We start from the raw sequence: 26,178 nt of genomic DNA on the forward strand, positions 1-26,178 counted from the left end.
AGTGATGTGTACACATTTGCAGAGCTGTTGAAAATCCAAATCTGATCACAATAATACAGTACACTGTTTATGCTGGTGCCAGCCTGTCCCAGTGAAGTCTGTCTTTCCAGTCAGTGTGTTGTCATATCATATCTGTGTTTGTGTTTGTTTGTATCCATGTGGATTTCCAGCCACCATTGTGCTTAATGAGCTGAACTGGACAGAGGCACTGGAGGAAGTGTTTAGAAAGAACAGAGAAGATGACCCAACCCTTCTCTGGCAGGTGTTTGGTAGTGCTACAGGCCTGGCTCGCTACTACCCAGGTAAAAAAAGAAAGGTCTATCTGATCATGTCAAACTGAAACTGCATCCTTCAAATTGGTGCTGATTATCATTTGGTTGGTAAGATAAAGCATGTTGATTTTTATCTTAAGTATAAACAGCCAGGAATATATTCACAGGATTTCTTCGTTCAGACATCAATAAACTCAATAAATAATCTCCATTTCTCAATTTACTCATATTTTATATGTGGTGCCTTAGATACTTTAACACTTGTTTTAACAGCATTAGTACTGCTCTCTATTGTGAGTGTTGTCTGCTGAGCTATTTCTAATCATGAGATTCCTTTCATCATTTACTCTATAGCTTTATGGGAAAAGTTTATGTCTAATATTCATGAACTCTCATTGGCCCTGAATTTATTCCTCTTTGGTTTCCCTCAATGACTGCATGCTGATAGAAAGCAACTGATCATTGTCAAAGAGAGCGAAACCAGTGCTCCGCGCTTTGCATCTCGGATGAATATGTTATTTCCCTGCTGTTTATCTCGTCATGAATAATGTTATCAGGTATAAAACATGTTGTTTTGTAAATGGTTTAGCAACTGTAGGCTATCCAATGAGCCAACCGTCAATAAGGCAGAAGTCGGAACCCAAAATGTCTTATTAACACAATGACTGACAGCAACTCCTCACTGCTGAGCTTAATATGACACTGCATATTGCTACATATTCAACACCCAAGTCTGACAGTCACGTGTTAGAAATTCAAATTAATGTTTTACTCCTAATTATTATTGCACTCAATCTCTTCTTAAAGCTTCCCCGTGGATGGATTCTCGAAAGACCCCCAGTAAGATTGACCTGTATGACGTCCGCAGGAGGCCGTGGTAATAAAACTGGCACAGATACTAGAAGTAAAATACTTGGTTGTTTGAATTTAGTTGTTTACGAGGGGAATAGTGTACTAATGAGGCACTGGTAAATAATTCAATAATGTTCAATGTTATAGTTCTTACGGTTTATAGTTGAATTGCATTATGATCGTATACTTATATTTTACAATTCTTTTAAGTTAATCGATTAATCGCGGCAAGCAATTATTGTAAAAAAAAGGTATAAATATTTTAACCTCTGAAAAAGTTATTAAATATGCTTTGAGGTGAGGTTTTATGTGATTAAACTTGGAAATGGAACATATAGTTCATAGCATTGAACGCCTGTTTTATCTTTTGTGTTCATTGTCCACGTCATAATTTATGCTGGTGTCTGAAAAGTAATCTCATTAACATTGTTCTAGTATTTTTTCCAAAATGTTGCCCAGCCGTAAGTGTATGGGTAATATTATGAAATCTCAACATGTCAATGATTGCCCTTCGGCATATTTTAACTGCTGTTGTACTGTGTTTTTTAAGGGGGTGTCTCAGTCCAGCTTGTCTTTTCATTCATTAACGTCCGTCTACTGTAGGTACATTCAAGGAGCGGCCTCCCCCAAAGATATGCTTATCCTCGTAGACGCGTGAGTTCATTTCTAACCTCATTGAACCATAACCTTCCCACATCAGTCATGAATTCAACGATTATAATGCATGCTTTTCTAGATATGTCACATAATATGAGGTATTTCCCAAGGCAGAGGCATTTCTAATCACATCAAGTAAAATCTTGCAGGACAGGAACTGAGAAGATGGATTGCAGTGAGCAACTGTTGTGTATTTCTCTCTTTTTCTTTGTGCAGGAGTGGAAGTGTGTCTGGCTTGACTCTCAAACTGATCAGGACCTCAGTCAGCGAGATGCTCGAAACTCTGTCTGATGACGACTACGTCAATGTAGTTTACGTGAGTATTATTAAACCGTATTAAATGTGTTTGTGAGAGGCAATGGGGAGCATGGTGCACACTGAGAAAACGGACAAAGTGACAGACAGATTCACAAAGTGCGCATGAATGGGAATTTATATGCCCATTCATGTATATCCAGAGACATTTAAATTAGGGCACACACACAAACAAACACATTGCACACATGCCCACACACACAAACAAACACTCAAGAGAGACAGAGAGATGGATGACAAGTAATGAAATATGGATTTCTCTCAAGTCTGGCCACCCTGAAACAGACCTTTAATGAAATACCCACTGCTCTATTTGGTGTACAAGATTAAAACACAATATGTCCCCTCCTCACCTCTTAACCCGTGTGTGTGTGTGTGTGTGTGTGTGTGTGTGTGTGTGTGTGTGTGTGTGTGTGTGTGTGTGTGTGTGTGTGTGTGTGTGTGTGTGTGTGTGTGTGTGTGTGTGTGTGTGTGTGTGTGTGTGTGTGTGTGTGTGTGTGTGTGTGTGTGTGTGTGTGTGTGTGTGTGTACACATTCTCTCTGCTCCTAAAGGAATTAAAGCGAGTGACTCATTCATCACCCTCTTGATCTTTCCATCGCTTTTTACTTTCATCACTGAGTCATGCCATTTGTCTCAGCATTTCACCATATACCTCCATTCGTCTCTTTGTGTCAATGAATCATCTCCCCGTACATTGTGTGCCTCTCCTCATCTGTACACAGTGCTGCAACTTACTCTCTTTACACCACTCCCACTTTCTCTCCCTTCATTTTGACTTTTCACACCCACCGATCACCCCCAACCTCCCGCCTTTTCATTTTCTGACCATTTCTTTGCCTTCCAAACTTTTGATTGCAGAAAGAGCCTAGAAGGAGCCAATCGGAAAGAGGGTGTAATGTGTAGATGGGTACCTTCAACAGTGTTTATTGAGATGGGTCTTTAAGGAGACTGAAGCTGTCTTCATTCTCTTGACACAAAGACAGCCATTCAGACTCACAATTTACTCTTTCAAAGTAGACCTGGGACTTGTAAAATCACTACAAAGAGTGTTTTTAGAGAGAGATGAACATGGTGTTCTTTGCTTATGTTAGTCTTATTTAAATGGAATAAATACAGATATATAAGTGGAATTAAGTGAGTTTTGCAGTGAGATACTTCAAATGGAACAACTGTGCTAAATTGTGCCAATTTGGAGGTTCCGTCTGACCTGTAACTTCACTTTGCTTCACGTAATCAGCCTGACATTTGGCACGGATAATGTTAAGATATTATGCTTTGGATTGATCCGTTTTGTGAATTTCCTTTGCATTAGATCGTGGATATTCACTCTAAAAATCTATTTTTGTTTAGGCAAACATGGTTTTTTTTGTTCCACCTTCAGTAACTCTGACCCAGTAACGTCTGTACTGATTTTTACTCCTCTGCTGGAATCAAGTGTTACGTTTGTATAGGTATCTAGATAAGTCATTCAGACCTTGTAGCTGCAGAGATATACTCTTTTAATTCCAGGCATGTCATTTTGTCAAGTGCTAAAAGGATTATTGGAGGGTTTTGTTTTTTTCTAATTCCTGTCTTGAATTGGCAGCGTTTGACTCTGTTTCTATTGGTTACAATAGCATTGGCAATACCAACTTTCTTAGATCTGGGAATAGAGAGACATCAATACAATGAAGTTCAGCACAGTAGAAATCAAAGTCATTTATTTATTTATTTATTTATTATTATCAGAATGGTCTATAATGTGTGTGTTAAATAGAGACTGTCTTTGGTAAATCACTTTTGGTGGTTTGTTTACAATGTGTATGATCACATGGTTGCTTGTGTTTCTTGCTTTAAGCAATGCCGTCACATTTTCGGATATGAGTGATGTAACTTGGTGTGCACAGTGTTATAATCTCCAATAGGAAGTATTTTTAAAACTACAAAAAAAAAGAATGAAACAGTAAGTTAATTGTGAATGATCCCTTAATATCCTTCACTCTGCCACTCAATATACCATTCAATAAACTATAAATTTGTGGTGGTCAATTTGTTCCTCCTCCACCAGAAGTCATTATTCTTTCTCTCTGTCACCCCTATCTGTTTCCTTCTGTCATTGACTCACTTACTCATACACACCCACACACACGCATAGAGCGCCCTATGTCTGGCCCTGAGGGTGTTGCAACCTGACACTAAATCATTAATCTCTGATATTACCCATAAATCCCTCCTCATTAACAGTAGCCCAGGGACTAAGTCGCCATTTGGTCATGGAAGATGGTCACCAATTTCCTCAGCAGCTGTGGCGGGTCAGAAATATCCTGATGGCTGTCCCTTTCTGCTCATTCTTTCCCTCTCCATCCGTATCCCTCGCTCGCGTGATGGCCTGCCGACACTTTTATCTAGCCTTCTCAGCCGTGGTAGCTGCTGTCAGCGCTGTTAGCCAGCACCATTCCGGTTGGTAGGACTGAGTTCCAAACAGGAGTCCAGTGGGATTAGGTCTTGAAGATTATAGCCTTCTCTCTTGTGTCATCACTAATCCAGTCCCAAGGCCTGGACCATCACACACACACACACACACACACACACACACACGCACACACACGCACAGAGATACAAAAGCTGTTGTAATAGGATCACAAGGGAACAGAGGAAGTTGTTGTAGATTGTATTCAAATTTGTGTTCAGGGCCAATAACATGCTTTTACAAAGCAATAATGTTGTTGTTGTTTTGTAATGACAGTATGTTGTTTTTTCCTTCTGACACAGGGGGCTTATCTACAAAAATAGTACCTTCGTATAGCTTGTGAGCTCATTATTTTCTATATGAGATTCACCTCCAGTGTTCACACCCTCCCACCTCTTTTCCTCTGTCATCCCCTCGCACTCTCGGCTCCTCGCGCTCACACAATTCCACCTCACCTTCCTCACCTTCCCGTCTTCTCCTTTTAATAGAATATGTGTTAAAAGATCCCGTCTGGTCTACAGTGTACATGGGCAATTATGTGAACTTCCATTATATTTGTATGTGTGTTTGGGTGTGTTTTTGTGTTGTCGCCTTGATTCAGTCTTTTTGTTGAACCACGGCTGTCCTGATTGCCTTTCAGTCCAATAGAGATGTGTATGACCATTACTGTCAATCTAAAAGGAGCCTCAAGGCTGTCAGGCTCATTGAAAACACACATGCGCACCCACGCGCACACATGGCGGGAGCTCTTTTTGCCTCCCTGCTTGTCTGTGCAGATCAGTGTTTTGAGCCTCCCTACTGGCCATCGCACAGAGACACATTGATTAGTTGAGATCGATGATGTGCAGAATTGTTTTAGAAGGGTTCTCCACTGCAATAGAACTATCCTGCCCTGTGTCCTTCCTGCTCTCTTATTATGTATTATTTTCCATTGGATTATTCCTTCTTCCATTTGCATACCCATTGTCACTGTGAGCTCTTTAAACAATGTTCTTTATGTTTCTCCAGGCCACATTGAAATTTTCAGTTCAGATATTCAACAAGGGGGAATATGGACTTAGAGCACAGCTTAGTATAGAAGGAGGCGGGCTTTTGGTTAGTGTTGGGTTGAGTGCATGTGTGTGTGCATGTGTGCTGTGGGGTGGAAATGAGGAAGTCTCACCTTTAAAAAAAGATGGTGTTGCTGCTTAACCTCACTCTTACTTAGCCGAATCTTGTTTCCATGGGTACCGGATCGTTGAGCTCCAAGGATGTGAAGCAATTAGTGGGGTTTGATGAATGTGTCTGTTTACCACTGCCTAATAACAGCCAAGGCCAGGTGGGAGCGCTCTTGCGCGTGTGTGTGCGCGCGCGCGCATGCGCTGCATTTATATCATTTGTTCCATATGTAAACATGTTGTAGTTGTATGAATTATTGGTTGGTTTAAAACTCTCCGCCTCCGCCCCCAGTTTAACACCAGGGTGAAGAAGACGGCGTGTTTCGAACATCTGGTTCAAGCCAACGTGAGGAACAAGAAGCTGCTGAAGGATGCTGTGCAGAACATCACAGCTAAAGGAATAACAAACTACACAAAAGGCTTTGAGTTTGCTTTTGAGCAGCTCTCTGTGGTGAGATGTTCTAGTTTTAATGAAGGAACACGTTATTGTGTGCAAGAGAGAGCACCAGGAGAATTTTAAATGAATGTTTTGTGTGATGCCTCCATAGCTTCAGCAGCAACAGTGTTGTCTTTTACTGCCATCTGCTGGTCAAATGTGTTATCTCCACTAAACTGTCCATTCAATGAAATGATTATTAATATATGTTACAGATGAATTACCACCCTCAAATGGCAAGGGATTATTATCAAGTTGAGTTTTATAAACATAAAAATTTTCCTTTGAACCATTTGTTTTTGAGATACGTCATTATGTACTCATTGATATGGAGCTTTTATCAAGTTAGGTATCCAGAAGTAAAAACAGTAAGAAAGCCAGAACTAACCTTTGTCCCTGGCCCAAATTTTTAAATGGGCCTAAAAAGGCAGACTGACTAAAAGAGTCTTCTTAAGCCACACAGCTACCTGGTAAAAACATAAAATGAACAACACATTAGTAATAAAATCCTTGTGTATTTCCTTTGATTAGACCAACGTGAGCAGAGCTAACTGCAACAAGATCATCATGCTGTTCACTGATGGAGGAGAGGAAAGAGCTCAGGCCATACTGGAGAAATACAATGCTGACAAAAAGGTATGTAAACCTTAGCATTATAAAATACACACACACACACACACACACACACACACACACACACACACACAGAGAGGGAGAGAAGGGCATATGGTACTGCAGTTGGAATCCTTGCTTTTATCTATGTGGATGTGCTTCCATTGTAGTTTTTATGAGACTCAGCCTTTTGGAGCTCCCTTTGGGTTGAAACATCCGTATGCACATCCTCTTTACCCAAAAGTTTATGCAGAAGGCAGAGGAGGCCCTTTTGCACATTGTGTAAAACAAAGACCTGCTGACACGCACACACACTTGCACAAGAACACCATCAAATATTAACATCCACAAGGTCGACAACATGAGCATGTTTCGCGCAAACACACACTCCAGCAAAAAATGTGACACAACTCCTTTTTTTAATAGTCATAATAAAGATTCTTGAAATGAATCATCTGCTCCAGGTGAGGATCTTCACCTTCTCAGTAGGACAACACAACTATGATAAAGGACCTATTCAGTGGATGGCCTGTTCCAACAAAGGTACTGCACAGCTCATAACACACATTAATACTGAGTGTTTTTGTCAATTAGTTACTATCCAATAATTCCATTGATTGAAGTAAGATTAAATTAGAGTTCACTAATGATTTCAATACACTTTTATATAGACGTGTCCAATAGTACAGCTGACACTACAGAAAAAGTCCTAATGCAGCGAACCACACTATGAATTTGAATCCTTCATGTATATTTTTTATCTATTGTCTTTTAAAAGATTTGCTTTTGATAATTTTTCCAGGTTACTTCTATGAGATTCCTTCCATCGGCGCCATCAGAATAAACACGCAGGTCATTTAATGATATGATTTATTAATTTCCACAAATAAGTTCCACATTTATCAAGCATTTAAGTTATGTATTCTGTTTGCATTAATCTGGGAAATAAGTGATATGGTGCTGTTTTGTCCAATTTAGGAGTACCTGGATGTCCTGGGGAGACCCATGGTTCTGGCAGACAAGCAGGCCAAACAAATCCAATGGACCAATGTGTACCTTGATGCCCTGGTATGACACCACATTTTATTTTATTTTTATTCATAGCCAAAGGTAAAAGGAGTCAATTAAGAAAAAACACTTGTTTTTCAACATCGTCCCCGCCTACATTGACAAACCTAATGTAGCGGTCATGGGAAACACACGAATATCTTTTGTAGAAGTAGGATCTTGTCAACGATTTCTTGTGGGTGACCGGCCTTCCAGGCTCTCTTTGCCATGTTGTAATTTACCAGCCTCCCCCCATGTTGCCACCATGTCCTCATGGTCATCTTGGCGCAGTGAGCCCTGGAGACTGAGGAAGTGAATGACATCACAAAGGGCAATATTGTGGATTTTCTCAGACAGCCCTGACTTGCAACTTTCCATTATGCATAACCGAAGATCCATTAAAGTTATTAACTTCAAACTTTCTGCATAGTCTCTCAAAGTGTAGATACAAGAAGTGTATAACTCATCTCCTTAGGCCAAAAACTTATCAATCACCCCTTGCATAATTCACATGATTACATTTTTGTGATAAGATTCCTGAGTTGAAGAATATTTTTGCTTGTATCTCTATCAGGAACTGGGTCTGGTCATCACTGGAACACTTCCTGTCTTCAATAGAACCATGACCATAGATGAAAGGAATGGCGAGGTGCAGTGGGGGAAAAAAAATTAAAAATTAAAAATGTTGAACACATTGTGGGTGTGGTCTGCAGCATGACTTGATTATATTTTCATTCTTCTTTTTCTCTCATACTTTCTCTCAGCACCAGAATCAATTGATTCTTGGCGTAATGGGGATTGATGTGTCTCTGGATGATATCAAGAAACTCACACCACGCTTTACTGTGAGTTCACCATCCATATGTGATCACATGTAACTTCCTGAAGTCTTGTGACTTCTTCACTCGGGAAAAACTTTATCAGGCTTTTCCCTACATGCCAATTAATGGACGATGTGTTATTCTTTACAAAATCATCCACGAATGAAAACGTCCTGGAAGTTAATCACATCCCCTTTTTTGCATGTTATACTTACATTTTGTTTTGTGTTTTGGGACCATGCACCCAATTGTACAGTGCATGCAATTATACAGTGCATGTACTAGCAGTGTGTTTTTTTCCCCCTCTCCTCTGTCCATCTTTTTCATCAGATTGGTCCAAATGGATACTACTTTGCCATTGACCCCAATGGATACGTCCTGCTGCATCCCAATCTCCAGCCAAAGGTATGGCAACCGGCCCTATGCATCACTTTGTGGGGCTCAGCAGGTCAATCTCGTGAAACATTGTATACTATTCTGAATATTCCATATTGTAACTGCTTGCACTTAGTGGATACAATGAAGGCTAGAAGATGGTGCAGGCTCTTTTCAAAAACCTTTCTATGTGCTGTTACCGCATCAGTCTTCATAAAGAGAAACACTTACCAAGTGAGAACACGACTTGATACCATCAGTCCTCAGATGTCAGCGAGAAGGTCACTCAATTCCATGCGAGATAAAATAGATGTGTAAGATATGCAGACTTGGCAACGAGCTGGCATATATGTTTAGGAATGAATGAAGAAAAGAAGCACTGTGGCATATAGTGGAGATAATGTGTTTTAAAGTGAAAATAGTACACCCCATATAAATTCATCTGCCTCAGCATGAGAATATATCATGCCACTGCTGTTTGTTTTTCCTCACTTAGTGACGTTTTCTTAGATAGAACGAGTAATGTTTTTATTCAGGTTAGCTTGTACTATACTATTGGCTTACGTTTGACCAATTCAATTCTATGAACATCAGAAATTGCAATATTTAAACATTAAATTAAAATATGGAGGAAATAACCAACATTTCCACCACAAGCTGATATGAAAACTTCATCTCATACTAACTTTGTGCTGCCTGTGTTGAACTACCAACGCCCCTGAGTATAATAGAACCCCTCTTATGAATGCAGCAAGACTTCTAGCCACTGGCAGGTATTACGATGCTGGTATTACCCTGTAAAAATTAGCCGTGACCCCACGAGAGGTTCCAAGTCAACCTTCAGTATATCCCACTGACTAACCTCAGCCCGAGGCAATTCAAGCTCTGACAGGCTGCTGAGTGGCCATGTGCTGCCCAGGACCGAGTTCGGCAATTTGGGGCCATGATTTTCAGAGCGGCACTTCCCTGGATCTGAAACACTGGATCCCTGGAGACACACACACTCACATCTCATCCATCATTTCACAACTCCCCACAATTTAATCCATCAGGGCTTTCGCGGTAAATCAAGTTTATAACTTAGTATATACATTTTAGTAAACAACTTTTGGTTTCTGTGAGTAACATTATAGGAGACATTATTTGAACAGAAAGTGGGGAAATATTGGTTGGAAAAAAGGGGAAAAAATTAGGCATGACTAGATTATAGTTTCTAGACATGAAGAGTATTTATACCCTGGTTTTGTCACCTCCATCTTTTCTCCTCAGACTGGAAATATGAACACTAGGCCAAGTGTCTGTATGTGTAGATATGCTTTTCAAAATTGCTTTGAGTTACTATTGGAAGTGAGACGATGTATGTCGAACAATAGACTTTCCCACTCCACATTGTAACAAATTTGTAGACTTTCAAATGCATCACAACGATCTGTCTACAATTTTCCTAGAAAAGAATTCGTAACAGGAAGCTCAGGCTCAGTAATAAGCATGCCGTCACTTTCCATGAGGTGAGACAAAGTAGAGGCATAGTACAGTAGGTACAGTAGATTGAAATAGGTGTTGCCTCGTATAACTTTCTGTGTTGTAGTCCAATAGATTTTCAGTAGATACAGTAGCAGTCACCGAAAGGTTGCCAGCACTTTTTGCGAGTGCTGTGGATAAATTCCCCCAGTGTTTGCGGTTTATTTATGTTTGTGTGGGAACATTTTCTGGCATGGTTGATACTTAAATAAAGTAAGTGATGAACACATGGTGACTTGTTTGTCACCTGCAGTCACCTCCATAAGTTTTGCCTGAATGTCATTACTAATGTTCTAAAACATTTGAAAATAGCACTCTATATAGAATTTTTTTAGGCAATCACATTAAATAGTTCCACATTTGATTACTAATATAATACAGATGGTAAAATAATGTGACCAGTGAGGTTTCCTCTCCAATTAGAATACAAACCAATGTCAGCTTTAGGCAACCTTGTTGTTATAAAACACACACACACACACACACACACACAAAAACACACACACTCACATACACACACACACCACCCCCCCCCCCCCCACACACACACACACACACACACGCCACATCTCCCCTGTTGCAGTAGTGTTTTCTGATCTCACTCCTTATTTCTTATTTGATCTTTTTCCTTTTGCTGTTCACACCATCCAGTGTTCTCATTTTTTTGTTCCTTTTCTTTACTGTCTTATTTGTGTATGTTTGATGTTTCATTCTGTATGAACCCAGTACCTCTTGATCTTTCATTCTTTCTTTTCTCATTTTCCTCGTTGACATGCATCATTTTCATCATCTTCCTTTACTGCTCCATTAAATTTCACTTACCATCACATGTAAGTAACACAACGTCTTCTGAGCGTTTTCTGTGTACTGATTCACACTAGTGTTTGGTTTAAAATGTAAGCTTTAAAACTCTGTTCCCAATTCTCTTACCTCTTTTAAGAAAAAAATTGCATTTATTTTAAGATCAACTGCTTGTGAAACTACGTCAAAATGAAAGCAAAAAACTAGAAAACACTGTATCAATGCTAGAAGTGTTCAGGAGTAACACAGTACAGGGAGTCATCTATTTAGAAAAAAACATATTTGAGTAACTATTATTTACAGTTACAATTTTTGAAAAGGTTGAAAACAGACACTTACAATATCAATAGATTACATTGTAATATTCGTTCTGAAACTTCAAAGTAGTTGTAGTTTAGCTGACGCTAGATAGTGTAATTGCTAAGCAGGTCTACATTAACAAATAAGCCAGAGTGGGGAACAACTAGTTGACAACATGAATGGTGTATATTTATATTAAACCTTTGAGAACTACCTTGTGGTATGCAAGCCAGCCTCTGTGCTCTGGACTGCATTCCAGATTTAAGTTATTGTTAATTCTATGCTATTTTTAGTTTATTACAAGTCACCAAAGTGTAAACCAAACATTTTATGGAACTGTAATTCGGTTTCATTTTGGTCATTTTCACTACTGTTTTTTACCGTAACATAATCTAATGTAGGAAGCAGAATTGTGTGGATATGAGTCAGTGTTACACCTAGTAATTATGTTAAACAATAAGTAATCCAAAAGTATTGTAAATACCTTTATCAAGTATCACTGAACTCTTTAGTGTGCTCTCTCTCTCTACATCACCCCACATTTTGAGAACGCTTTAGAGGACAGAACGGTATCAGATTCCATGAACTGCTGTTTTACAGAGAAGCACTAGATTACTGCTACTATTTTATACCACCATAAAGCCACACAGACGTATAGAGTTTTTAGGACGGAGCATTAATAGGGTGCAGTGTCACTTTGTATCAAATCTGATTCCGTTTTGTCTGGTGTCACATATATGTTGTCAAAATGCAGCCAGATGGTACCCTGTACTCTTTATACCCCTGATATGATTAGATTCACATGTTAGGGAAAATGATTGGCGCTGCTCCTGAACTGAATACAAAAGAACATTGTTGCTCTAGTAATTAATGTCTTCATATGTTATTTCATGCAGTGGAATTACTAAACTCTTGAGTGATGTTCTTCTATGTGGCCACTTGCCATGATAAAAATCTGTCTCTGAATAACAACTGCAAAATGGTCCACTGCATTTTATAGCAGGCTTTAGATGGACTGATCTGAATTTGGGTTATTACACAATAAACTTTTTTTCCAGCCCAACTCATGTTAAGGCTAAAATAAAGTGTTCTTTGTTTTTGTGTACATCACTCATGTCCTGTGTCATTTAGTTTGCTTGTGTGTAGTAGTTATAAATTGTGTCCTTCTTTACTGAAATATTGACCTTTCCACAGAATCCTAAATTCCAGGAACCTGTAACTCTTGACCTCCTGGATGCCGAGTTTGAAAATGACATCAAAGTGGAGGTAGAGTATGCAGATACATGGAATTCCCCATGCCAACACAGACACTGCCACACACCCACACACAAAGTCAAGCAAAGATTCACATACAGACAGGCATACAGGAACCAGATGTCTCCCAATAAAGCTATCACGGCCAGTTTCTGCTCATGATTTACTTAGTGTCCCTAAATTGTTAGTATGAGGTGATGATAGAGAATGTTTTCAAATCGGCTGATGCTCAGGGAATCAGATCCAGTGTCACTGAAACTACTTGTATGCTGTCTGCTTCTTGGTCTCTCCCTGTAGATCAGGAAAATGATGATTGACGGTGAGACAGGTGAACGCACCATTAATACTCTGGTGAAAACGCAGGATGAGGTAAGAGAAAGTATGCTTGGGAACTTAACAATTGTTTGGACCATTTTTTTATAGGTCTCCTACCGTGCATTTCCTCTGCAGTTGCATGTTATGCAGTAATGCTGGAGAGTTGTTCTCAGATGTTGTAAAATCTACCCCAAAATACATTTTCAAAGCAATATTACATCCATTGTATAAGGGAAATGGGACATTATATAAAAATAACATAGTCTTGTCACTATAGTAAAATGTATTTGCCAATTCATCAACACATATTTATTGTCAGACAAAGCTTGTTTGTTTTGTTTTTTCACAAATTTTACAAAAATATATATAAAAGGTGTAACTACTTTCCACTAGCATTTGAATGTTGTTTCTTATGGTTTAGAAAACCCATCCACCAACTACAAAGGAAGAGAAAAACTGAGCGAAAACTTATGCGGCATACAAATTTTTGTTTGAGGATATTACAATGATTTTTAAATCTGATTTAAATTCATTCTTCAATAATTTATCCCACCACTATTTTCCTAAAAAATACAAAAATCAAGACTACTTACATCAGTATTACAAAGCCATTCTGAATGCCATTTCTTGTGTATTTTATTATCTCTGGCAGAGGTACATAGACAGGGGAGTCAGGACCTACACATGGGGACCAGTTAATGGAACAGATTACAGGTGAGTGACCCATTTCGACAACGCTGTAAAAAAAGTTTTTTAATGCTTCATGTCAGGAAAGATGGCGGTAACCACTGCCACCAACTACTGAGAGCAGTGATGAAGGACACCACTTAAGCCAACAGGGGTCACTGTCCTGTTTCTAACGTTAGACCCTGGTAATGGGAAATACAATTACTAAAAGGAATATTTTGTGCATTACACTCATGGACAACTATTTGTTCATCTTTTGTTTTTTTCTTTTGACTGGTAGAAATTACCAATAAGCACATGCGACTACTACTATAAAAACTACTTTTTTTCATAGGGCTTCACACAAAAGTTTTGAAAATACAGAATACTTTGAATGACCTTTGATTTGGAATTTGACTGTGACTGTGATTGTCTTCTCTGCAGCCTGGCTCTTGCTCTGCCCAAATACAGTGAACACTTCATTCAAGCTAAACTAGGGGATGACATGAAACAAGCTACGTGTGAGTACAGCGAACACCCTCATGATAAAACAGTGCACAAACAAACCAATCAGATTTTGATTTAGCTGGTGCCACACGACCAGCAGCCATGTGGATTGGATACTTGAGTATCTCAACTTGCTTTGTATTTCTTGCTCCTCGCTGGAACCACAACCACTCCTTGTTTCTCAGATCAGTGGATCCCCACTGTGCTCTTCTTTTGTAGTGTAACCCACTGGTCAGTCGCCCTGCACTCCCACACACACTCATCCACATGCTTTCCCTCTCCCAGGCCCAGCCCAAAGCACTGGCTCTTTTGATCTTGTCCACAGTTCGTTCTTCTCTTCTTCTTTACTCCCCTCGACTGGCCCTCCTTCTGGCTTGGGAGAAGATGAAACCTCCCTCACCTCCTCTCCCTGCTCATTATCGCCTCTCCTACTACAGTCCCATGCTTTTTTTCTACTTCCTCAACACTCAGTGGCCAATTCTATAGCTATACTGCCCTGTCTATAGGCCCGTCAGGGAAACAAAGTAGACAGACTCTAGGGTTTTTTCCCCCCTCTGGTTGTGTCTCTGCTTTTCTCTGTCTCTTTATCTAATCTGTAAACCTGTCCTCACCTCGTTCTCTTCATCCCTCCTCTCCGCTCTCTCCCTTCCCTCCCTTTTCTTTGTGTTCACCTGATTTCTTAGCTTGTGTTGCTCTCAAGGCTGATTCACTGTGACTGCTCAGAACACGACTAATATTTTTTTATTAATTACAAGGAGAAAGAATAAATCTGAATTGAACGATCTATACTGTACTGTTCAGGCAACTGTCACTCTTTGTTCAATCTTTTTTTACATTGTCTAATGCAACTTCTTCCCTCTTGTCCTGCTTCTATGCCGACATTTCACAGCTTCTCCTTGGGGCAAGTATTAACTATTCTGCGTCCTCTGTCCCTTTCATCCTCCACTGCATAAGCATGTTTATTCTTTATTCGCTTGCATGGGAATATTTTATGCATTATTTAATAAAAGGGACGGATAGATGAGTGGATGGATGACAGTGGAGCATGAATGCTTCTGATGAAGCATGGACAGATGGACGCTTTGATCAAAGGGTTTAATTAGTAGAAAAACACAGGATTCAGCACATGACCATATGGCTTTCGCAAAGTTTTCATAACTTTGACGTGATGCCACAAAGCATAAACTCCTAATGGCAGAGTTATTCCAGCAGTTGAGATTTTGACTGACTGTTTGGGGCCTGTGTATCACTCCCTCTCTGCCATAACGAGTCTGTCACTGTGCCATAAAGGCTGTCAGAACGTTTACAGGCCTGTTAAAGAAAGTAACACACCATGCCTTGCTGCCACAGACGACTCCGATAGGGATTTGGGGACTCTAAAGTTCTCTGTACAGCCATATAGAGTTTCACACTGGAGCCAGACCACCAATACCTCGATCCATCTTACCACCTACCTGCAGTAGGTGGTTGCTGCAGCCACCTGTCCTCTTTATACATGAGGGAGGTTCCTCAGCCAACGGTGTGATGGATGAACTAAGACTTTTTTTAGTTTTTTCATCCATATAGAAATAGAAATACAGTATTTGTTGAATAAATGGCCTGGTACTGGGTTTGCTGAGAGATAGTGACAGAGAAATAAACACCAAAAACAGAACAAAACTAAAAGTTAAAGAGTGTATGGTGTGGAAAGCAATTGGACTTATAGACACCCTGCTTAGTCTTTAGTGACAGAAGGACAATGAATCTGCCTGTTGTATTTTATGTGGAGGACATCGTTTCATCCTGCACCAGATTTCCGCGACCCCGAGGAAACTCGTAGCTCAGTAATTGTTTTTGCAGACTGCGCCACACGACTTCATATATTTTAAAGGCCAAGTCCAAACTGTCTTCATTTTAAGAGAGCAGTGAATGATGGCCATCAGTGCCTGTCATGTCATTTATGAGATAAGAATTACCAGACAGTATTTTAAATGAAATCCAGAGCCAGGGCTGACAACACATGGAGTGTAATACAATTTCTTTATTGCTACTCTATATTTACATGTTGTTTCCCTGCTACAGTCCCCTTCTTATTGTTCCCTGTTCCTAGAAAGTGTACTTCATCTTTTTTATATTTTAAATTGTGTGCTGTTGTGTCGTATTTAATGTATTTCTGTCTGTGTTAAGGGTAACACTGTGGGTCTACTGCAGAATAGTATCATATTACCTGTTGTGGGAAATATTCATGATTGTCAGCATATTTTCCAAGGTATGACATCATTTCTCATATGATAAATGAATTTGTATCACCCTTTGTCTTCCCCTCTTTCTCCTCCCATCATCTCTTGCTCCCTGGGGTCACAACAGGGCAAGGAGGCAAGTATTTCTCAGTCAGTTATTCTCTCGTGCCTCCCCACTGCACCTCCATCCACACTCTGTACCTTAATCCATCAACTCATATCTGGCCAATACTTAATGTGTCTGTGCGTGTGTATGTGTCCATGTATCACCCACTGGCATTTCTTAAAATTCGATACCATCACATTTTGTGGACTCATCAATTAATCTCACAGCATGTATTTTTTCAAAATGTTATCATTTGATAAATAGAAATCACACTTTACTGCACTTATCGTAAAGTACTGTGATACTATAGAGTGGTCTACTTTACAATTATGTCAATCATAAGCCTTAAACAAGGTATTTTTGTGTTTTCAAAAGCTATGGCGACCCTACAGCTGGAAAGGTTTGATGAATTTGGTTACACCTACATCGCTCCGAGGTGAGTGACCCCTACTATACTGTACAGCCCACTTTCATAATGAACAAACACTGGGAACAAACAAGGGGCAGAGATGGAAACTGATCTAATCTTTCTTCAGGGAGTACTGCAAAGAGCTCAAGTTGTCCCTCAACAACACTCAGTTTCTCCTCGACTTCAACCAGTACATTGATGGAAACCCTCCAGATACATGTGAGTCATGCATCTTTTTGCCTGGTTCGTGAGGTCAGTTTTCTGCATTTCTTTGTGTTCATATGAGAATTTTAATACAAGAGACCCACACGATTTCAACCCAATCAATATTCAGTATGTCTGCATTCTGTTGTGTGCAGAAATGAGAGTGGAAGTTTGGAAGTAAGTGTCGATGCATGATATGTGCTATTGATCGTCTTGGTGGAGTTTTCCATTCTGATCTCACAGCAGTCAACATGTGAAGGTCAGAGTATGACTTTGCTCATTAGATTAGTGGAGTGTAAGCACAGTGACATCAGCCAGATCGACTGAGTTTCCTAGAAGCCTAATGCTGTCATGCTGCACAGTGACTCACAGTGTTTGATTCGTCATCATCTAATGGATCTCACGCCTTGTATGGTTTACCACCATCATCAAGCTAATGGATCTAGGTTTCCTTGATCCATTTTAACCCAAGGTCAAGTGATATACGTAGGAGTCAATGCTTTTCATGCTGCTATTTGTGCAGTACAGTATGTTGACTCCTCATGAAAAGTTATGGTCTTATGGACATGATTTAAAACAACGCTCGACAACATGCTGTGTTGAAACTGTGTGTATACTTTGAGTGAAATGTGCTCGCATGATTCCTTTTTCAAGAGGTACGTCCAATCCAATACCTTGGCATCACCTCCCTCCTTAAACTACAACAGCCTCCGCAAAGTACTTTTCAATCAGAGTAGAAATCTATCAAAGTAGATTTCCGAGTGTCATGACATCCCTTTCTACCCCTAATATATCCAAGGAGAAGATTAAGTGAAACACACCTGCTCGTTTTCAGTCCCTGACTTTCACCTTCATCCACTTAATCACTCGTCTTCCCGGTACTCTCACTGTTGGCCAGTGAACGGATTTACTGCAGAAATGCTTGTGCAAGCCGAAAACACATGTTGTTATTCATTTTGCTCTTCCCACATCTTAAACAATAGGCTGTCATCGCTTCCATTACCATATTTCCATATCAAGCCCTCTTATTGTGGTGATGTAAAATGTATCTTGTCTTGAAGGTAACGTGTCCCTTGTGAGTCGGCTGATCCTGGATGCAGGTCTGACAGCTGAACTGGTTAAACTTTGGAATGAGCAGACTGTGTGAGTGCCAAATCCATCTCCTCTTCTCTGCCTCGAGCAATCTTAAAACATAAAGTCTTACACGTCTTCTTTCACTTTATTGTATTTTATTTTACTTGTACCACCACAGTTGTTGCTTTTTTATTCATGTGCAAATCACTGACTGAGACCGTTTTCTTTTCGTTCTTTTCTGCTCTGGGTCAAACGTGGTGGACGCAAAGCACAAAAATGCATATCACACCCAAGCACACGGAGCTCCGCCAAAACATGCTTTTATCGCAAAGAAACTAAATAAAACAATTCTTACTTTTTCCTCTCATGGTACGCCCACTTGTCTAAAATATGAACAAAATACACTCGCAAATACTGCGGGGAATCTGTTTAACATTATATAGATAGAGATATAAGAGACAAGTGACTGTGGATAAAACAATGTCTGTGTGTTTGACTGGGTGTTGTCTTCCGTGTTCCCAGGGACGGGATAGTGACCAGGTTTGTAGCCACGGATGGAGGAATCACAAGAGTCTTCCCAAGAAGGTGCTCTTCCCCTCTTTCCTCACAGTTTCACTTACTGGAATTAGCACAGCGAGTTCTGTCCAAATATCTGGTGTTGTTAAAGTGTGAGATGAAAATGGATACAGACTGTAATATACTCTTAGGTTTAGCACTTTATGGCTGCTTTACCCACCTGCTACACTGGTACACGTTCAGGGTTAGAACTGAACTCAGAGCCGGTCAGACCAGTACAGGACATGGGTCAAAAATCGACAAATCCAACAGCCAGACATGGCTCATTTTCCTCAATTTCCTTTCTGCTTTTTTCGTCTGAACTGCATTTGGGGGTTCCATTTGTCAGAATATAACATTCCAAATGAAGATGAATGCATATTCCTCCAGACAATAAAAAAAAAAAATGAAAAAGTTATTACTTTTTCTGGATCATGCCCCTGTCATCTATCAGCTGCATTGGGTGTGACTCTTATTTCAACGACTAACATTTGGCTGAAGATTAAAATATAAATAGTTTAAATGGATCAAACACATTTACTCTGTGTTTCATGCATATAACTGTCCATATATAAAATTATGTGCCTATATTAACTTTTTTCAGCGTTGGAGAAGAGTGGAATGAAAATCCTGAGACATATGAGTCCAGTTTCTACAAAAGGACCCTCGACAATGAAATTTATATTTTCACAGCTCCATCTTTCAACAGTAAGTTTTTGAAAGGGTCAAACATGTGTGCGTGTGTGCACACTTCTCTGTGCATGATGATATTCACTGTGGCCTGGCACCGAGCCTATCCTGCTCTCTGCATTTGGACGTCATCCCGAGTCACTGGCAAAGATCACACTCTCAGGCCTCTGATATCACTCTCTTTAATCCCTCTCCTCTTCCCGCTGTGTCTTTCAGCACTCATCTCCACCCACCCACCCTACCTCCCTTCCCTCCCTCCCGCCCTATGTACTTCCTGCTATCTCCACTGATCTCTCTAACACACACCAGGACAGGCAAATGTCAGTGTAATGTAGCCGTGCTTATGGCCACACTTGACTGGATTAACACATGTACCGGCTTCACAGACTCCACTCCACTGGCCTAAATTACAAGCCGCTAGAAATGTGTGGAATTCCCCACAACGGATGGCGATTACTGCCATTTCCAACTGAGGTTCTCTTTCTCTGCATGTACTTTTCAACATGACTACAGCAAAATAGCCTCCGTCACTGTTCCTGTTCCCTTGTGTATCCCTTCTCAACTGCAGCAGAGAGCAGGGAACCTGTTTCTGAGTCAGGTATTCTAGTGAGCAAAGCGGTCGACCTCACCATTGACAAAGTCACGCTCAAACCAGCAGGTCAGTCTTGCTAATGCCAGACTCATTGAGTCTTGTGATACAACACAAATTCCCCCGAAGAAAATTCCATGACTATTCTTCGAATTCATACCTCTGTCTGTTTTGTGATTTGTTCTGTAGTGGTTGGAGTGAAACTAAATGTCTCCTTCTGGATGAATGCTTTCATGAATGCTACTCTGAAACCTAATGTAAGTTGTGTTAAGATTATTAATTATAAACTGTCCTTGAAACCTTCAGCTATGTTGAGGATTAACTTCTTTTTCGGCTCATTTTCTACCTTTTCAGTGCAAGGATGAGATCTGTGGCTGCCTGAGGAATGACAAGGTACAGAAATACACTCGATAAGAAATAAGATGTTTGGCCCTTGATTGTTATCTCTTTCTTCAATGATGACAAATGATTTTTAAGGTCCACGTTATGACCACTCGGATTTATTTTTATTTTTAAACCGTTTATCTTTTCACCACACAGCATGTAGACTGTGTGATCCTGGACGATGGTGGATTTCTTCTCATGTCCAATCAGGACGAGTACATCACCCTGGTGAGCAGCTATTATCAGTCATTCTCTTCACCTTATCATACCCTCGTATGCATCTCATCTGTTGCCCGCCTTAATGATCAGCAATAGATAAATCACCAGCCAATAAAACATTTGGTGAAATGTGAGACTTTGCCAGTAACAACATTTCTTATTTTTTTCTCTACCTCTGGATTGTCTCACCTTTGTCATAGGAATCCATCAAGTTCATATAGAGGTCAAATAAAGGGCTTGTGGCTCAGCTAAGGGCCTGTTAGATCAGGACTGTTTGAAAGTTCCTCTTGGACGACAGTACGTCCATTCCTCCAGTAAAGTATAGCACTAGACACTGGATGGGGATCAAAGGGAAGCTTCTGGTGGGTTTAAGTCAGTCGTGGAAGCTGTAGTGAGGTGAGTCCCTTGTGTATCCAAGACGTCAGCTAGGCTGTGTTAGCTCCAATCTTTTCTTTCAGGCTGCTGGAGGCCCCAGTGTATCAGTCCTATGAAATATGGTGGGTTTTGCAACATTTCATGTCGGCCGTGACAGGACGTCTGCTGTCTTTGAACCACTCGAACCATCACAATGTCTGGCAAATAGTTTATGTTCTTCAAGTGTTTTAAATGAACCCACTCCAATTTTGGTTTCACATCTTCTGATGCATTTGGTGTCCGTTGGCATCATGCAGAATTTCTGCCTGCCTTTGTGCCATTGTAGCATGACTAACAGTACGTATTTTACCCACTGCTACATTATCACAGCCATAGCCCTTTATCGGGACAGACTAAACCACTTTGAATATCACCCTTAGAGCCAGTTAGAACAGGCCAATACCTCCTTACTGTATGGAGGTAGCTGCCACAAACTCCATATTGCTCGTCCACCCGATCTTCAGCTACTTCTGAATCTCAAGAGTAACCTGCTCTAACTGTCACCATAGGATTTTTATATGTGATCTTCACACACCCGGTCTTCACCTATAAAAACTGGTGTCTTGGTGCAACGGGTTCTTGCGCAAAACCTGCTGTCACACTCACAGCAACACTTGTCTTATATTGCCTTTACTGACTGGTTTTGTTATTTGGGCATGACCTCAACAAGATCGGCCAGTTCTTTGGCGAGGTGGACCCGGTGCTGATGATCAACCTGGTCAACACTTCCCTGTACTCCTTTAACAAGACCTATGACTTCCAGTCCGTCTGCGACCCGGAGAAAGACAGCAAGGCTGCGGCAGGACCCCGATCCGTCTACGTGGTTAGATACTCACATTTACACGTTTATGGATAAAGTGTACCATCGTTTACCTTATGTAGTGGAAGGACAAAAAAAAACTCTTTGATACAAAGCTATATTCATTCTTTAAATTTGTAATTTTTGAGAGCAGGATGCAATTTTTAATTTCTGGCTTCATCATCCTAACATGAAATGGTCAATTGAAAAAATTGTTTACTCGACATGACTTTCTTTTCCTGTGCCTCTCCAGCCTACCATTGCAGACTTGCTCAGTATTGGCTGGTGGGCCTCCAGTGCTGCCTGGTGAGTGTTCAGGTTTCTGTGTTTGTGGGTGGGAGTGGGCGAGCACATTTGTTCTTAAGAGTAGGAGTTTGTATGGGAGTGGGCTTGTATGTTGTTGAAGGAGGAAGCTGGCCGGGTCAGTGCCTGACAAGGGCAGTTACACAAGTATGTCCTGCATCACCTCAATGACTTTTCCAACTGCAATATAATCAGCTTTTAGACTATATGACTGATAAGTCCCAGGACATTTACATCACCAGTGACTCTAGCCTCAGACAGATTTTTAGACTTTTATTAAATAGTGTTTGGTTGCTCAATGTAAATAAGTTAAGGATTTAGCCGATTGACTCATACATGACTCATTTTTAGTTTTGTTTTTTTCCGTGTCTAGGTCCATACTCCAGCAGCTCTTCTATGGACTGATTTTCCCCAACCTTCTAGAGGCAGGTGAGCAATAAAAGCCGTGATTGTGTAAAACAACCATCAGCCTCATTTAGATGAGACACTTCTAACTAATCATTTCCTGTAATTTTCTTTATTAAATCCATCTCTTGTTTTCAGTGGAGTCAGCAGATGAAGACATACCAGATGCCATGTTTAAGGAGAGCTGTATCACAGAGCAGACTCAGTACTTCTTTGACAACGATGAAAGATCCTACTCAGGTGTCCTGGACTGTGGAAACTGTTCCAGGTATGTGCATCTTCCTTCACGTGAGTTTATGTGCATGGATGTGTTCAGTAAATATTCCACTTCTGTGCTCCTGTCCATTCGTATTGTGACTGGGTTGTGTCATTAAAGAGTTTCCATCTCTTACTGAATCTTCCCCCTGAACATCCGTCCGTTTCACGGTCTGTGGGGATGGGTCCAGAATAGTGTTAGTTTCCTGGCCTCCTCTGTTTTTCCAGCCTGACTACAGGCAGCTGTTTTTTGATGGTTTCTGATCAGGCACAGATTACCTTGATCTGTCAGTGACCGGAATTGCAGAGGGAGGCACAAAAGCTCTTTTTATCTGTTTTTCTTCCTATTTTTTTTTCTCCTCTGGCTGTACTTCAAACTCACAAACACACACACACCCATGGACCACTGCACATTTACTTTGCTCTGACCTCCTCTTGTGTCAATTTGTGCTGTCTGAGGGGGTTAAATATGGCTGTAATTACTGGGTATTATGAGTCCCACGTGTCTGGTGCTTTACTCCCCAATGTTAACGACTGCAGACACAGACACTTTCATGGCAACCATAAAAAAACAAACCTATAGAGGAGGGAAGACGTATGAATGTGTTCACACTGAGCACAACCCCACACCTTCATGTGTGTACGTTTTACTCTATATGTAAATGCAATCTAATCTTCTGCGGGAAATGTATTTTTGAATTGAAATTGGAGCCGCATGATATCCTTACAGCACCAGTATATCACTGTATGAATACAGACTGTACATTTGCTATATGTATATCTGTGTGTTGCTCTCTAGGATGTATCGTGCCGAGAAGCTGCCCAACACCAACCTGGTGTTCCTGATCACTGATGCCAAGACAACATGTTTGTCATGTGACCCCCGGCCACTACGACAGGCTGAACAACCCTGTATCCTTTCACTCAACTCGTAAAAAAAAATCGACCGCAGAGTTGCACTTCGCTTTTTCTCTGCAGCCCTCCATCCATCACCCGCATGACAGCGGAGCTTTAAACTCTCGATACAAGGACACACACCTATGGACATTGCAGTAGGTCCCTCCTGAGTGTTCACGGGTGAACAGTAAACCAGATGCACGGCATATGAAAGCCCGCTCTCAAGTTACTACCAGATTCAATTTCTTTGTTTAAATTCATCTGGGCCGCATGCTGCCATCAGGTTGAATTAAGGTTAAGAGCAGGGGTGTGTTTGTGTGTATGCACAATGTGTGTGTGTATATATATACTCAGGATATCTGTTTGACAGATGTGGTTTGAATGTAGCTTCCTGCTGGTGTAACTGTAAAGGTGTCATCATCGGAGGTCGCCACGGGGTCACAACAGGGGCCTCCAGTTGCTAATAATGACACCATTACATCCACAGGCTGCTGTAGCACACTTTATATATATATAGCCATATGGCATGGTTTGAAGGTATAGAAGATATGTGCCAGCTGACCACTTAAAGCATAGTCTGCACGTCATTTGACTGTAAGTGTGAAATGTGCAGTGTTGTTGGTAAATCGTGTTTTCCTGAGAGCGTGTGATCAGCTGAAGGTCCAGATCCATGCGAGCTGGCTCAGAACCCTAGATACCGCAAAGGGCCGGATGTGTGTTTTGACAACAATGAAAACGTAAGAAACCACCACACGTGCCTTTTTACAGAGCATATTGTTGGAAACGTCTCCATTAGTGAGGTTCTGCAGTTGGCCTCTGATAAAATATCTGCCTGGATTTAATCAGCGCCGGGTTTTCTGCACAGATTCAAAGAACTGTTGGCTTGTCTGCTCTTCCACTCTGCTCCATGTGTGATTACTTTTTTTTGCATGCGTTTGTCACTTGTTTTTTTCCCTCTTGATTTTCATGATCTCTTCGCTCATCATCTGTCGTTCGTGTGTTATGATTCTTCTGCGTCCCGATGGCCGCTGCTCTTGTCTGGCAGGACGAGCCCTTGTGTCCGATCAGCAGAGGTTCTGTCTTGAGCTCCGCACCACTCCTGTTGTTTCTGCTGCTGAGTTCAGGGTTGGTGTCTGTACAAACTGCACAACTTACTGTCCAGACACTAATCACTTTGATCTCGGCTCTTCCTGAGCTGTTAATCAAGTGCTTAGCAACGGCAAATCAGTGTCAAAGTTAATCCTCACAGCTGGTTTGATATCATGTCAACTTAGTATATATACATTATTATTTTATCATGAAATATTTGATGGGTAATAGCTGGGGCTTTACCCATTTAACCTGTTTTAGATAATTACATGGACCACATTTTTCAGAAAAAACATAGAAATATATTGACATTTACTCATAGTTCATTATTATTTATTCTATGTCTTTGTTACATGCTTGTGTCCCTAACAGAATGCTACATCTTTTACTCTTTTGGCATGTTTTTATTCTTTTTTTTTTCTATTCTTTTACCCTAACAGATGGAGAGCAGATTAAAAACTTGCCAGTTTAAATGTGTTTCAATGACGCCACTAGACCAGAACCACTCAAAAAATACCAGCACAAAACCATTTCTAAATTACCGTTTTATTTTAGCCCTAATAAATGCAGCACAGAAATATGAAAGCACATTTAGATATATTTTTAGCTGATACAGTGGCAAATGCACTTATGTGCATTCCCTCGTAAAATGCCCCGCTGGAAAAGGAATGTGGCTAGAATTAAAACAAAGGAGCGAGTTGGGTAAATCGTGTATTGGATCACTGCATCACCACCCAGCGATGTCTAAATATTTTGAAAAAAATATTTCCTATATCTTGCCGGACTCAGCCTCTCATTGTGTAGTGGAGGCGTAGATCACACACATAACAGGCCACTATTTCATGTGCCTGTGTGTTTACACTGTGGTAGGAAGCAAAGGGAAGGGGACGAATGGCTGAGGAAGTGGACGAACAGAGAAAGAGAAAGGCTGCGGCCCTTTTTTCTAGTTCCATGTGTCCGATTACTTTTGGCTCAGCTCCTCGTAGGAAGACAGTTCGTGTCCAGGCCAGTCCATTTTGTCACTTGAGTAAACAGGGGAAGCTTCAAATGGCTTTTTCTCCCTTTTACGTACAGAAGACTCCAGGCTCTTTTTTTTTTCCTAGGCCTTTGGTATGTAGGGATATCCTGAATACTCCCATCAGATACGGAAAAGCCTCACACTATCCAGGTGTATGTTAACACATACACACACACACACACACACACACA

The 26,178-nt window shown here is 40.6% G+C and overlaps 1 protein-coding gene across 7 annotated transcripts in view; it reads left to right on the forward strand.

Moving 5' to 3' along the window:
- Positions 1-26,178, forward strand: part of LOC118315579 (voltage-dependent calcium channel subunit alpha-2/delta-1) — a 54,659-nt gene that overhangs the window by 26,194 nt on the left and 2,287 nt on the right. For 2 of the 7 annotated variants that reach the window (XM_035642970.2, XM_035642975.2), the window contains exons 7-40: positions 171-302; positions 1,080-1,149; positions 1,728-1,778; positions 1,998-2,097; positions 5,996-6,154; positions 6,671-6,775; positions 7,216-7,294; positions 7,554-7,603; positions 7,730-7,819; positions 8,373-8,447; positions 8,563-8,643; positions 8,950-9,024; positions 12,811-12,882; positions 13,168-13,239; positions 13,838-13,899; positions 14,296-14,372; positions 15,248-15,259; positions 16,705-16,713; positions 17,059-17,119; positions 17,220-17,311; positions 18,358-18,439; positions 18,893-18,955; positions 19,530-19,633; positions 20,184-20,273; positions 20,394-20,461; positions 20,559-20,597; positions 20,745-20,816; positions 21,892-22,044; positions 22,274-22,326; positions 22,697-22,752; positions 22,867-22,996; positions 23,783-23,895; positions 24,535-24,617; positions 24,926-25,005. In XM_035642970.2, coding sequence (XP_035498863.2) covers positions 171-302; positions 1,080-1,149; positions 1,728-1,778; positions 1,998-2,097; positions 5,996-6,154; positions 6,671-6,775; positions 7,216-7,294; positions 7,554-7,603; positions 7,730-7,819; positions 8,373-8,447; positions 8,563-8,643; positions 8,950-9,024; positions 12,811-12,882; positions 13,168-13,239; positions 13,838-13,899; positions 14,296-14,372; positions 15,248-15,259; positions 16,705-16,713; positions 17,059-17,119; positions 17,220-17,311; positions 18,358-18,439; positions 18,893-18,955; positions 19,530-19,633; positions 20,184-20,273; positions 20,394-20,461; positions 20,559-20,597; positions 20,745-20,816; positions 21,892-22,044; positions 22,274-22,326; positions 22,697-22,752; positions 22,867-22,996; positions 23,783-23,895; positions 24,535-24,617; positions 24,926-25,005 — 2,710 coding nt within the window. The remainder of the gene's footprint in view (positions 1-170; positions 303-1,079; positions 1,150-1,727; positions 1,779-1,997; positions 2,098-5,995; positions 6,155-6,670; positions 6,776-7,215; positions 7,295-7,553; positions 7,604-7,729; positions 7,820-8,372; positions 8,448-8,562; positions 8,644-8,949; positions 9,025-12,810; positions 12,883-13,167; positions 13,240-13,837; positions 13,900-14,295; positions 14,373-15,247; positions 15,260-16,704; positions 16,714-17,058; positions 17,120-17,219; positions 17,312-18,357; positions 18,440-18,892; positions 18,956-19,529; positions 19,634-20,183; positions 20,274-20,393; positions 20,462-20,558; positions 20,598-20,744; positions 20,817-21,891; positions 22,045-22,273; positions 22,327-22,696; positions 22,753-22,866; positions 22,997-23,782; positions 23,896-24,534; positions 24,618-24,925; positions 25,006-26,178) is intronic. The other 5 variants (XM_035642973.2, XM_035642972.2, XM_035642971.2 and 2 more) reach the window with 5 other exon arrangements.

This window comes from Scophthalmus maximus, chromosome 7, assembly GCF_022379125.1.
Source record: "Scophthalmus maximus strain ysfricsl-2021 chromosome 7, ASM2237912v1, whole genome shotgun sequence".
Classification (NCBI taxonomy): domain Eukaryota; kingdom Metazoa; phylum Chordata; class Actinopteri; order Pleuronectiformes; family Scophthalmidae; genus Scophthalmus; species Scophthalmus maximus.